At 44.7% G+C, this 14,943-nt stretch overlaps 1 protein-coding gene across 4 annotated transcripts in view; it reads right to left on the reverse strand.

Annotated features, from left to right (window-relative positions):
- Positions 1 to 14,943, reverse strand: part of LOC118223610 (stAR-related lipid transfer protein 13-like) — a 46,666-nt gene that overhangs the window by 10,572 nt on the left and 21,151 nt on the right. For all 4 annotated transcript variants that reach the window (XM_035410355.1, XM_035410354.1, XM_035410357.1 and 1 more), the window contains 7 exons: positions 9,178 to 9,249; positions 5,335 to 5,416; positions 4,050 to 4,113; positions 2,313 to 3,595; positions 1,913 to 2,086; positions 1,327 to 1,486; positions 839 to 1,037 (listed from right to left, as the gene is read on the reverse strand). In XM_035410355.1, the coding sequence (XP_035266246.1) occupies positions 839 to 1,037; positions 1,327 to 1,486; positions 1,913 to 2,086; positions 2,313 to 3,595; positions 4,050 to 4,113; positions 5,335 to 5,416; positions 9,178 to 9,249 (2,034 nt within the window). The remainder of the gene's footprint in view (positions 1 to 838; positions 1,038 to 1,326; positions 1,487 to 1,912; positions 2,087 to 2,312; positions 3,596 to 4,049; positions 4,114 to 5,334; positions 5,417 to 9,177; positions 9,250 to 14,943) is intronic.

Below are 14,943 nucleotides of genomic sequence, written 5' to 3' on the forward strand. Positions count from 1 at the left end.
ATCTTCAGTTTAGTTCTATTGTAACTGACAGAACAATAGAGATGTAAGACACTGGGGGGAGGTGTAGGGTGATCGGGCGGGGGGGTAAACTAAGAGGGGCGTGGCTGACAGGAGGGATGGGGGCCGGTCCTGGGACTCTCGGCTCCCAGGGTAAGAGGAGTGACCTCTGCTCTGGGGCGGATCCGAACCCCGCTCGACACAAAAAAGGGAAGCGGAGGAAGTGTCAGCTCTATTGTTTTTAAAGCAGGAACCGAGAAAAAAAAGTGGAACGGCGTTGTCAAGAAAAACTCCAGAGCGACAACACGTTTTTTTTTCTGTCGCTCCATCTGTTTGCATGTGAACTTTTTTTTGTCAATTGCAACTTTATGAGTATAATTAAGTCTGCCAGAGTCAAGGAAGGCAAGAAACAAACAAATCCGAGAAGATGTTACAAAAGTGCATATAAGTCAAGAAACTGTCAGCGATGCTGGAAGAAGCACACTGACAGATGGTTGAAGCACATAAGGAATTTCATTTGTACGTGAAATTAAACTGGTACTGGCCGGCACGTCTCTGACAGTCTGGACATGAACACAGGCTGACACTGGTGCATCTCCAGAAATGCCAGAAAGTTTGGCCATGAACACAGACTGACACTGGTACATCTCCAAGAATAGTTGCAAGTTTGGCCATGAACACAGACTGACATTGGTACATCTCCAGAAATGCCAGTGACTTTAGCCATGAACACAAGCTAACCCTGGTACAGCTACACCTCTGTGTTTGAGTTTGGCCAGTGTGTGAACACAGGATTAGACACGATTATATGCGTTAATGTTAGTGCCTCTGTGTCTCTTACATTGGTAAATTTGCAGGAACGTCTCTGTGAGCTTGGCGGTGAACACAGGCTCCGGAAGGTCCCGGAAGTACTGCTTCAGCATGTCAGCCACGTCGTAGGCGGACTGGCCTTCGTAGTCCACGTGATCCGGGGAAGCCTCGTTCAGTCTTCTCAGCGCCTGGATCCGGGACTTCACCCCCGACTTCCGGAATATTCCGACCTGCCCAGAAAAAGTTTCTCAAATAAGGACATGATGTTTTTTTGACCAGGAAATAGGAATATGCACGTCGACCCGATATACCTTTGGACTCAATGTGCGGCTGTATTACAAAACTTGCAAAAGTAATTCAATAGATGAATTAAACATACTGGGCTCATTGTGCTTGAAATAAGTTTGACCGGCATTGACAGATAAAAGGGAGGAAAGCAAGGGACGGATGATACGGGTAATGTTCCCAGGGCAGAGATGAGTTCATTTCTGGGGCGAGGGGATGGGGGGGCGGGCCCACCTGGTCGCGGCACCGGCTGCGGAGGTAGCGCATGGCCTGCTGGATGCTCTGGGGGAGGGGCTGCCCGCTCCGCTGCACGTTCACCAGCGGGGGCACCCCAAACACGTTCTTATCTCTGTAATCCGGGGCTTTGCTCCTCTTCATGAACTTCGGTACGGTCCTGTAGAACAGGCACAAGGGAAGGGTGGACTTGCTTAAGAGCTCTAATTTGTTTATGAGTAATCTGTTCCATAAAGCCTCTGATTCAGGAATGAGGTATTAATAGAGCAGAAAGTACTGATCTTTCAGACGCTAAATATCTCAACCTAAGACTGAGGATTTGTCATAAGAGTAGGCAATTAGCACACATATTGGCACATACCCAAAAACATGTATAGCCTTTATCTCTGTTCTAAACCCACACTCTTTTGTTGTCTGTCTGTGTCTCTGCTTCCATCTGTCATTTTGTTTGTCTGTCTGTATGTCTGCGTGGTTTTTTGTCTGTCTGTACATCTGCAGGTGTCTGTTTATCCATGGATCTACGGTCTCTGTGTGTGTCCGTGGTTCTATGCAGTTTGTTATTTTTGTGTTCGGTTTGCCCACACACCAGCTCCAGCCTTGCTTGCTGGGGACGGAGTAGCGCTCCATGGTGGCGGTGAGCCTGAGCAGGGAGAACTTCTGCAGCAGGTTGAGCTGCGCAGCCGCCTGCCGGTTGATCTCCAGAGACGCAGACGTCAGGCTGGGCCTGTGCGAGTTCTGGAAGCTGTGCCAGCGCAGCTTCCTGAAGCACAGGCACGGGGAACCACAGTGAGCAACCACAGCAAACTGTTATTACAGCAACAAAGCTATAATTATACCTTTCCTTCAACGTCAATCTGAATCTAAGGCACTCTTGACAATATCTGGCAGAATTATCATTCATGTTAATATAATGAATACAAAATTATAAATATTATTAATATTATGAATTAGTATTAATATAATCAATATCATATTGTTTTCATCACCTGTTGGGCCTGGTCAGAGAGGCTCCCACTCCTGAATCCCGCCGCTCCCTCATGTCCTCATGCTCCTCGCCCTCGTTCAGCGAGTTTCCCGTGCTGTCCACGTCGCTGGCCGCCGTGCCCACGTCCGATATGGAGTGCTCCTCGAAACGCAGGCTCGGGGTGCAGACCGTCTCCACCGTCCCGCCCGAGATGAGGCTGCCCTCCTCTTCCTCGTCTTCCCCCTCCTCCTCGTCCTCCATCTCGGGGCAGATCTTGCGGGACCACATGTGGAGGCTGTGCTGGATCCCCTGGACATGCTGCAGGATGTCGTCCAGGTGCTGGGAGATGTCCTGGGGGGCCCCGCCCAGGGGGGGCTCCGGAATGTTGTCGTAAACGCTCCCCTCCGAGTCGCAGGAGCCCCGTCTCCAGCCAGTCAACCCCGGCGAATCAGCGGACTCGGCCCCGCCGACGCACGCATCATCGAGCGAGGCTCCACCCACCCGCCACGCCCCCTCCAGTTCCTCGCCAGGACTAGGGGGACACAAGCTCTCCACAGACAGGGACCTGGGGAAGGTACCGGGCTTGTGGTCCGGGGGGAGGTGCACCACTTTCGCCCGCCGATCCCTCCCCCTCTGCTCCGGCGAATCGGAGGAGCTCGGCGGAACCTGGAAATCCTCCAGACAAAACCCACCACTCTGGGCCCTCCCCCAACGCCCAGTGCCGTTTGGCCCGTTCGCGGTCGAGGCCCTCCCCAGGGTCAGCGCCCGCCGCGCGAAAGGCGACCGGCTCCTCCCCCCGCCTCCGGGCAGCCTGTCACCAGCCGTGCAGGCCAGACTGGCGGGAGGGGGCGTGTCCGCTCCGGTGGCAGGGGGCGTATCCTGAGCATCGGCAGCCGCCCTCTCGCTCCCGCTCTCCCTCTCCTTGCGGCGGAAGGACTCGATCCTGCGCAGGAAGCTCCTGGTGCGCCTCTTGGGGCGAGCGCGTCCAGGGGGCGGAGCTTCGGCGGGGGGCGGGTCGCTGTGCGAGGAGGAGGCGACCGTCGAGCTGGAGGAAGTGATGCGGGCGCTCTGCATGCCCAGGCTGCTGTTGCTATGCGACGAGGCCGCGCCCAGGTCGCTGAGGTCACTCAGAACGCTCTCCCTGCTGCCCCACTCCCCCTCGGAGGTCTGGGCATGCTCTACCCCCGGGGAGGGGGAAGGGGAGGGGTACGAGAGGGCACCCAATCGGGACCATCTTTTACTGTCCCGCTGGAATGCCCACCGATCGCTGATTGCACATAGATCATCCTCTTCCGAATCCTCACTCTACAAGGAGACAAATACACACATGTACATACTAACATATAACATACGTACATTTCTATACAGGCACAAATAAACACAGACAAAAAATATCTCTACTAATAATCACAGGAATATCAGGTATATGAAGTTGTCATGTATACATTGTCAGTTAGCGAGATCTGCCGTGGGGAACCACCAAGTGACTGGTTTTGTATTATGCCATGACTGCATAATAATCTCACCGTTTTCTACTGTGAGATTATAATTGTGTTATTTATGTGTTCGTGTCCTGTGGTCTGCATCTAGGGTGAATTACCTTTCACACATTGGTTTATACAGCTCAGCATCCACAGCAGGAGCTCAGGCTACTGTACCACAGTGATAAGAGTGATAGAATAATGCACAACTATTATACACAGATTTTTTTTCCAGAGCGTAACTGAAGGTAAGAACAAGCTGTAAACATCCCACCCACCTCTTTCCGCTGAAAGTGGACTTCCAACTTCATGGACGCACACTTGTTCAGCGCTGTCAGCCTCCTGTGCAGAAACGGACAAACACAGAGATTAAAGGAGAGTTCCTGCACCTGGCAACCGCAAGTGTGTGATGAAAATAACAGGAAATTGTACGCTTCAAAAAAGTCTCCCTCCCTCTCTCTCTCTCTCTCTCTCAATTCATTGCTTTATTGACATGACTCTATGAACAATCCCGCCAAAGCGATTCACAATTAAACAATTAACAATGACCCATATGACATATAATCTCTCTCTCTCTCTTTCTCTCTCTCTCTCACTCTCTCTCTCTCTCTCCCTCTCTCTCTCTCTCTCTCTCTCTCTCTCATTTCCATGGTAATAGAATCATCATAATTCTTCAATTCATGATAGAAACACTTTTGGTTTAAAACTCGGTTTATTCCAGCGATTCGGCGGAGGGACTGGGAGCCTGTCAGTGTTTTCATGCCAATAAGCGTGGCATAAGGAGATTCCCGCACACAGAAGGGGTCCAGACTGAGATTGCACAGACAGACCATCTTTGCAGGCCTCTAGAAGGGGTGAAAGGTAGCATTTGATGACTGTACATCACTCAAGACCCTCAGCCCACGAATTTCACGCCATGCCAAATCCCAGCCCTACTGAGAAACAGAATAAATTGGATATTTATTTCCAAATGTATTCGACTGAATGTTTTTTTTTTCTTCCCTACCCTCACTCACTGCAGCACTCTGAACCAGATATGTACGCCTTGGCTCTGAGATTTATTGCCATCAGTGTGATTTCCATGTTCTTTGACGAATAAGACCTCGCACTTTTTTGTTTTTATGAATAATCAAAGTACGAGTGTTCAGAATGCTGGTAGTGGTCAACGACCATGCAAATTTTCCTTCTGTTTCTCTGTAAAGTACCTTTGCGACAGTCCTCTGTAAAAAAAAAAAAAAAAGGGCTATACAAAATATATTGAATTTAAAGTTCAAAGCATAATTCAACTGCAAAGGGATTTTTCCAGAAGCTGGAGACATAGAGGGCGCTTCGGGGGGAGAACAGACAGGGCCGATTTACAAAGTTCACTTTCCCGCTCAGAGCTTCTCAGCCTTGCAGAAGAGCCCACTGGCACCTCAGAGGGGCTGTGGACTGGGGAGTCCCTCCTCAGGTAATGTTTCAAAATGAGCCAGTAGTTATACGTTAGAATAACTCAAACGCTGACTTGGATCCAACTGAGAGCTCACACACATTTTAAAGGGCCAAGAAACTGTTTTAACTTACCTACAAAGCGATTTCAGTGAATCCTGGTCCAGAAAATCGTGGTCTTTTTTGACAGAGGAAATGTCAATGGGCAGCAGGCCATCTGAAAGGCAACGGGCAGAAAATCGAACACTTTCCCCCTTTGGATTTGACCAACAGAAACAGAGGGAGTAAAAAGAGCTGTCACAGATGCCCTTCTGGCATCTGCGATTTTCAGTTCAATCCAAGCGGGCGTAATCCAGTCACGCTTTCTCTTTAAGCCAGAACTCAGATCGATCGATCAACAGCTCAGTGTAGAAAGCAAGGCCCACATCTGATGTGTCTATCAAGTAAGTCTGTGCAGACTGCATGGCGAGAGGCCAACAATCATTGCTCCAAAAACAAAACAAAAACATCCAGCCATGACTGGGATTCTCACAGCAAAAAGCCCTTCCAGGTAAAAACAATTTCCAAAAGATCAGTGAGGAGTTCATCATTGAATTCTGACAATTTGCCAAACATACAGACAGATACGCACACACGCATGCACGCACGCATGCACACACACACACACACAACACAAACACACATAAGCAAACACACACGCACACAGAAACACACACGTACAGCCACAGATACATGCATGGGCACACCGCATAATATTCACCAGGGCTCACTTTAATTCTGGTGAGATTAATCAGTAAGAAGATGCCCTAGAGAATAATCCATTCCAAAATGCTGATCAGTCGGCAGCTCATTCTTTTACATTTAATTAACACAAGAACCCATTGAGTATTGCTCCATTATACTTTTTTCCATTTGTGGAATCTGCGTAACGGCATTACACTCTCGTTCTTCAGCTTATGTGTGCAGTCTACTCTCGTCTAACACAACCGCCAGGGAGCCAGACAGTACATTTCACTCTACGGGCTCCAGCACAACAGGGGAGCTCGTACCCCTCACTGACAGCTGATAGCACGCACATACCTGTCTGGCTGACTGCAGAACACCTTATCTCTAGAATGTCAGGACGAAAAGCAAAGTTCCTGTTTATGAGACTTGCTTCCGCTAAAAATCCTGGGAGTTTTTGTAAGCGCTGAGCTGACTGGTAAGTTCACTTAATGTAAACTCATCAGAGCTGCATTTATGGTGAGTGCATTTATAGACAATGGATATCACAAAAAATAAGGATCAGATCTGGGTCAAATACTATAGTTAAAAAACCTTAACACAATTCAACTCCTTTCAGATTACTGAGAATGAACTAAACCCATCTATTTTTTTTAATGTGCGGAACAAAATTCTTATTTCATATCTTTAGGCTAGTAACGTGTTCTGTTTCAGGGGTCATTGAGATGTGTGGAGCACTCTCCACGCATTGTGGGGGTTCAATCTCCCGCTATGGTGCCTTTGGAGTTGTGATCCCTTCTATATCTGCGGGAAAAACATGGCAAAAAATATGAAAGGAGGGCGTACTGTCTGCTCTCCTCAAAAAAAATAAAAATAAAACACAAATATCTCAGTTATATACATGAGGATATACAACTTTTACCGGCATCTAAAGAATTAAAGCATGTAAAATATTTATTTGATCCAGGTCTGTCCCCTCTCTTTTGTTTACACGCATGTAGAATTTTTTTTGTGAGGTAAAATTTGGGCATTAGCGCCACAAATGGAAATAATTTTCGACACCATCTGTATTTCTCTCCGCAGACTACTTTTAAAGCTCTCTTTCTCTCTCTCTCTCTCTGCAGGGACTCTCCTTTTAAAGTCCCTACCCAGGAACAGCTCACTCTGAAAGCTCATTTTCTCTAAGTAGTGCGGCTGATAGCTTCTATTCCACAGATTGAGGATTTGCTCGTCCCCGCAGAGCAGGACAGGCCGCGCCTGACAGGCAGGTGATGAAAAGAGAGTTAAGATTGGCATTACTGAGAGGCTTCATCTTCCTGCGTCGACACGAAATCCCATTCCTCCACTTCCACGTATTCAATGAAAGAGTGCGAGGATTAATGCTATAACAACAAAGGTAATAAAATGAAAACTCTCCATTCTGCATTCATTCACAGGAAATCTAACTTCCCAGTGTGGAAAATAAATAAGTACGTAAGCAAATAAATAAGTAAATGAATGAATGAATGAATGAATGAATGAACGAACGAATCCTGCGTCTATTGTCATTCTTGCTACATCATGTCCTGCTATTGTTTTTCCCTCTTCCTCTGTTCAAGGCCACAGAAAAAAGCATGCTGATACACCAGTCCTGAAATACAGAAACGCAGAACCCAATCACAGTCCCTAAACACCACAACTCCTGCTTGTGCATCTCTTTATCCTAGCCAATCCTTAGCCAGTATCCCAGTGCTTGTTTTCTTTCTCCCACATGCAACTCATCTGGCTTCAACAGAGAACAAGAATGCCTCCGACAAGAATGCCAAATGGGGTTCGATATTTAATACGAACATTGCTTTGGAATTAAGATCGCCCTAATGACAGAGTGGCAGCTGGTTCAATTATCTTCCGTCTGGCCACTCCAGTGATCTGCCTGATTAGCCCAGTTTGCTGGGGAGCTCTTAATGCTAGTCGCACATCGCGCTAGTGTTTATGGCATCCGGCCATTAGCGAGCTTTCATGCAGTTTTGCTTTTTCTTTGTTCAGAAGTTTGATTATGCAACCACATACTTCAGCAACTGTACTTTTATGTTGTGCATATGTAGGTTCCCGTTTTCAACAGCACCGCCAGTTAATCTGTTGCTCTATTGCAAAGTTCAAAGAAGTTCAACTGTGTCTGTCTGAATTGTTTTTAAGTTAGGGGGTGTTCAAAAAAGTGCGAACATAAAAATTCAATGCAAAATTATTTGTTGCAAAGTGAGAAACAAGAGTTATAATGAACTACGGTCCTGGGTGACATTCCCGTCTGTATAATTACACATAATTTACCTGTAATTTCAACTGTCACATATTAAACAGTAATCACAACACCTCTATAAATAGAGTATATTAATACCAGAAGAACAAACCGGATTCATATTCAGAAAGTTTCTCAGAGTAGCACTCCTGATCTAAAATTAGTTTTACCACTAAACTTATAATGGATAAGTTTAGAATATTACCATGAGCTAAAGGCCAAAGCTGGTCATGGATCAGCATTGCTACTTTATGTTTTATGAATACTGTCCTGAAGAGTAACCCCTTTTGTTCTCAGATCCAACACTGACAAAACATGTTCAGATCTTTAACCACAAATCAAAAAAGGAAAAATAAAGTTGCTGTATGAGAAAATAAACTTGGGAAAAAGGTGTTGGTTCAACATGCCAAATAATCATAAGGGCACATTACTTTTAATGTGCAGGCTATTGTCCAACAACAGCCATGTTGTGTTTATGAAATAAACAGTATCCTGTAACAGTATACTGTATGCACAAGTACAATGCACACATGGCCTAAATGTAAATGTAAAATCTAAATGAAATGCTACATGTACAAATTAATTGTGGGTTGGTGTGACATTGTTGGTGATATCAGTAATTTAAGAATAATTATATTCAACCCCTACTATCAATCCACCTCAATTATTCTTCCTCAGGAATATTGCACCAGCAATGACCCCTAGTTTTGGATTATTAAATTAATTATTTTAAGCATTTCTGAAAAAGAAAACACATATACATTTATTTCCAGAAAACACATTGCATAAATATACCTTTAATTAATAGCAATTTCATAATATAGCCTACGCTACAATTTAGAACCAATCAGATTGTATAGTTTTTAGTGGAAACCAATCACATAAACTTCCCATTCTAGACACTAGTAAAAAGAGTGTATAACATTGAGGCTAGCTGTGCTATAAAAGCAATGCACTGCAAGTACAATTGGGACGGTTACCTTCATAGAGATGTGCATATTGCGGAAATCCAGCTGCTCGAAGCCAATCACACGCTTCTTTCGCCTCATGTTCTGAAAGATAAATAAGTAAATAAACTTATAAGCTTGTGCCACCCTTAATTACAAGCTGAATTAGAAGTTGATTTTAAAGAGCTGTTTAAAACACCAAAGGGATATTTTCCATCTTCAATTCCAGCTTCTTTTCTCCAATCTCTTGGGTCAGCAGCATTCCTTAGCAGTCTTTGTGATAAATTTTCATTCTGCTTTTTTCATTTTTCAGCCTGAATGCTCCTATGTTTGGGGGAGTGGGTACACTTTATGTCTGGTTTATTGACATACATATTGACACCCTAATCATCCCATGTTAACATCTAGTCTATAAATTAGAAATGAAAAGTCCAATGCATTATGCGGCCATTGCCACCAGAGAAACTGCATTATAGATGCAAAGAACACAGTCACATCTGTTTGACTTCCTGTTCAAATATTTATTTATGGAAATTAAGCGACAACTGGTTTATTGACACTTCTGCTGAGAATCATACGTCCCTGGCAAGTATTGCTCGCCACACCTTTGTCCTCTACCTCTGAGTGTCATACTGCAGCTTGCTGCAAAAGGTACATCAAATAAAGTCAATAACATCTGTGAATTCCCCGCACAGGAAGATATTCTCATACAGGGATACTGAAGCCTGCTCCTGGGAAACCAGAGGGTCTGCTTTTTCTTCAAATCACCTGAAATCAGCTTTCCACTGCATAAAGAGTACCAGGGATATCCTGGCTATTCACATTCGCATCTCGGTTTCCAGAAGTTCACTGGAACCAAACAAGGTAAACTGAGCTCTCAGAAGTGAAAAAGGACTACGTTGAAAGCCACCAGCTCCACAGTACTGCCAGATTGATGCAGATCATCTACCTAAGGGGGTGACTTTTGGGAGAACGTTTGCTGCAAAAACGAACTTCAGTTGGTTGTACAAACTAAATGACATAAAATTTGGTGTTTGTGGAGAAAACAAAACTCCCCATTGACTTTGGTCACCGCAGTGCACACAGCCTTCTTGGCCAAACTTTTCTCCATAAGCACGTCATTTTACATAATTTTGTTCATATGAACTAGCCGAAGTTTCCACAGCAAATATACACCCAGCTTTAGGATCAACGAAAGGTGAACTTCACCCCTCGGGCGAGTGGATCGACAGTTTGAATTCTGGCTGCATCAGCATGGGTTTCTGTAAGGTGAAGTCTATGAAGTATATGTGTATAAAGGTAAGCTATTGCTTCTGTCAGTTCCTGTCAATGTCAATAAGGGTAAACGTACGCTAGTGCTTCTTCATGCCAATGTCAATAGGTGCAAGCTAATGTCACTACTTGCAAATAGCCAACAGCGAAATTTCACCTCTTTGCTACCCCTTTCATCGCTGCACAACTTCAGAATTTCTATCCCTTCTTTATCTTTCCTTTGAAGGAACTCTAATACAGGAATATGAACAGCTCCTTCTGAAACTTATCCAGCTCCAATCATATATGAAAGCAAAGATACTGTCATGCTATCTTTTATCTCTTATATATTCATTAATATTTATCTGGGTGTAATCCACATTTAATTAGGATTCCATCAGTGTCTTGCCCCAATTACAGACATCTATAACTCAATTAAGTCCAGTTTCCTCTTTAAAAATGCATTAGCTTTTTCAGGAGGGAGGTATAACATCAAAACCCACGCTACACCACAAGGGCAGTTTTCTACATTCATTTGCATCTCAGAGGAGAAGGAATTTGAATGGCATCAATCAAGTGCACAGAGCACACAGATGCTCCATATAATTTAAATTTTTCTTATTAAAATGTCATGATGACACGTGGATCATGTTTGCACGGTAACCCTTCTTGTTCTTGCTGGACTGGTCGCCATATTCTCTGGATTCGGTGATTGTGAGTCGTTCCACAAGCACACCTCCTTGGACAGAACAACTCAATATTCACTTAGGGTCACAGCCAAGAGCCAAGTGAGGCTGTCATCACTCCTCCCACTAATGGAGCAGGCGGGAGGGGGGGGGGGGGGGGGGGGGTGGAGACTGGTCTGATCGATTCATCTTCAAAAGATTCAGAGAAGCTTTCATTCTGAGGGAACGGTATCAGTGCGTCATGGCTCAAACAACCCACATAGACACACCAGGAAACATTTAAGCAGACCCGCCATTTAGAAGTCTTAAAAATGAACGATGGCTTTATAGCCCTTATAAAACCAGACCTTGATATGCACTTTTGTACGTCACTTTGGATAAAAGCCTCTGCTAAATAAATGTAATGTAATGTAAGAAGCTTCTGTAGGCTCCCCATTCTCGCTCCAATGCAACATCCAACCTAGTTTTTTGTGATAGATATTTAATTTCGCTTTCCCTTTTCCCCAATTTGGAAGGCACGGTTTTCTTTGTAGGCCCAGTCTCATCACTGCGGCATCCTACTTCTGATCAAGGGGACACGAACATGTTCTCTCCTTCAAAGCACGTTCTACCAGCCACGCTCTTTTGATTCTTCAAGGGCATGCTCTATGGGCTGCTGGCACCTCAGGCTGAAGAACATCCAATCACCAAGGTGCAGAGTGAGACATGGACAATCCTGCTAACCGCAATCCTGGACAATGCTGAGGCCAATTACGTTACACCCTGCAGAGCTACCGACCACAGTCACCACTGGCACGGCCTGGATTCAATAAAAGATCAAGGGGTGCATTCATACACTCAGCGTAAAATGTGAATTATTTGCATGGTAGATGCATGGGGTAGATTTGCACAGATTTTTCACCTGCGGCCAAAAAAACAGCATGGGAACAGATTCAGTTCAAATTCCCTGTGCAGTCATATTTGAAGCCAGGGGGAATTTCACTTTGAACTCTTTCACCGAATCTATCTATGAGGTTTTCATTTCTCCGTTTTTATGGTAATAACTGATTAAAATTCAAAATGACAGCTTAAGTCTGAAAAACAGAGACTTGTTGGGTTATGGGAATCCCCCTCCCTATTGCTAGCCTAGCTCTTTGGAATCAGCACCTCGGCATGCTCCCAATATCGATGTGAATTCTTTGTTTCATCATATTTTTTTAGGCTTTTTTCATTGTGTGACTTCCATATTTTTTGGAAGTCATACAGTTTCCAACATAAGAGCTACTGCCCACTGGAGCTGAAACTCATCTCTCATTTGATGACAGTCCCCTGCAATTTCCAGGTAAATTGCTCGGAAGCGCTACTACCATGGAGACCCAAGAATCCTTTGGGGGGTCCATTCATTACAATGGGAAAAATGTAATGCCTTGTAGCTGTAACCTCCCACTCAATTTTAGCTTAAAGCCAACACTCAAACACACATTGCCTGGGTTACATTCCACCATCATATTGAGAGCCTTCACTGACCTAGGCACTTGGGAGCAGTGGTGGAGCTGTTGAACTTTCATATCTGACATCACTGTACACATACTGACTGATCCCGTGGCTGAAACCTGACACCACTAGAACATTTCACTATAATACAAACTGTAAAAAAGGAGGGGAGAAAGTAACAAACAGAAATGTTCTTTTTTGTTAAATTTCACAGATTGAAGGTGCTAAAAGGGGAGTTTAAAAGAAGTGTAAGTGCGGATGCCTGGCAGTCCCTGTCTCCGATCGAAACTGCGAAAAGGAGTGTGGGCTAATGCCTCACACCCGCTTCCTGTCTGTGAGACTCAGTGTTTTCCTCCTCGGCCCGACATTCCTCAAACCCCCCAGGGTCCCTCGGCAGCGCTAAACAGGGACGGGACCTCCTGGTTAAACCCCCCACCCCGCCTGAGCTTCCCAGTGACTTCACAACCCAACCCCCCCACCAAGAGGAGCACTCCCTGTCCCCTAACTCCTTAACCATTGTATTTTCCAGACTTCAGTCAAACGTTATTTGGAATACTTCTATAACCCTGTAAGCCCAGTAAAAAGTCAGATATGAATGGCCTTACAATGTTATAAGGAGGCTAAGTCATACATGTAGCCTGTGTATGGTGCCTATTGTATTTTCTGGTTTTATTAATATTCCGACAGGATCTCAAGCACCATGTCCATTTTAAGCAGCTTGGCGTATCGATAAAAGTCTTTATAAATGGCCTATTGAGTGATTTTGGCCAACACGTAGGCATTAAAGCAGTTAAGTGAAACTGAAACCTTTAAAGGGAACCTCCAGTGGGAAAAAAATCTAAAATACAGAGAATGGTACTTATCTTTTATTTGGTTCCCATTTAATTACTTTCCAAAGATCCTTATTTGTTATGTGCCTTTAAAAAGGCTGAAGCCTTTGTTCATAAACACAATAAAGCAATGCACCATGGGATCGCTGGCCTGACAGTCATTGATTTGCTTTGAAAACATGGCATTCAGTTGAATGCATGAATAGAGATACATGAATAAAATCAAGATGCATAAAACCATACCGCCTAGATACAAAGACATCTGACCAACAACCCTGAAAAAGGGTGGACTCTGGAGCCGGAGAGCCAGCACTCCCTGACCGTTCAGGAAATGTTGTCATCATAATGTTATCTCACAACCTAATGACCATCTAATCAGGTTGTTCCTCAGTGTGCATGAAACATTTTGTGATGGCTATAACAATTTTATAGATTTATACATTTATTTTTATTTTTTTTGATCCATCGTGCGGTGTTAATTCCTCAAACCAATGAAAGGGGAACTGGTAACCAGATGACGGGAGTGCAACTGAGCATGTGCTCCTCTTTCACAGTAACTGGGTAAACCAGGGGAAGTGTGTTAAGAGACACATGGTAAAAATGCGGCAAGTCCATGTGAAAGAGCAAAGAATAAAAAGGGGGGAAATCCTTTAAGGGTTTCAGTATTGCCCAAGAGGAGGGTATTGACGGCTAGAGCTGTAACAGAATGTCTCATGATACGCAAAGTACTGAATCCTTTACATACCCCACCAACCAATGAGAAGCCTTACTATAAAGCCAACAGTGTAGATGAGAAGTGGTGGCTCAAAAATGCAGAAGGTAAAAGGCAAAGCATTCAGATTCAGATTCCAGAATAGTAATGCATGTCTTAGAAGTGAAGACTGACTAACGATGCAGGGACTACCAAAAAAGTGATATATCTTCAAACACTACCATTCAGGGACTGTTTGCCATCGTCAGGCAGTGAAACATTCCAGCATATTCCAGGACTTCTTTGACCAGTGTGAAAACTGGTCTGTTTGTAACTGTGTACAGTACGCATTCACGTGTATGTGTGTGTGTGCATGTGCGTGTGTGTGTACGCGTGCGTGTGTGTAGGTATGTGTGTGTGTGTGTGTGCATAGGTGTGTGTGTTTGTGTGTGTGTGTGTGTGTATGGAGAAGGAGGGAGACAGACTAAGAAGCTCCCTTTGACCCGTTCAGTTCCTCCACCTTGTGTTTCCTGTAGAATGGCTTTGAAATGTGGGGAGACAATGTCTTTTGATCCCTCAGCTAGGCCCACGGGTGCTCGTCAGAACTCAGCCAATAAGCCACTTCCTCTGGGTACACAGCTGGGGACATAATGGGGCCATAGTCATTTCTCCTGAAAATCACGAATTTCCGCTATGAGCTTCTCATGCTACTAAAAGAGGACTGCAGGTTTTTTATTATTATCTGCAGCCCAATTACCATAAAAGCAACAAAAAAAGGACTATGACACGATGCCACAAATCAAAACACAATACTGACTAGCTTCTACTGGAGTTCCTCCCGAATATACACGATATTCTCTCACAGTGA

The sequence above is a fragment of the Anguilla anguilla genome, chromosome 3, assembly GCF_013347855.1.
Source record: "Anguilla anguilla isolate fAngAng1 chromosome 3, fAngAng1.pri, whole genome shotgun sequence".
Lineage (NCBI taxonomy): Eukaryota > Metazoa > Chordata > Actinopteri > Anguilliformes > Anguillidae > Anguilla > Anguilla anguilla.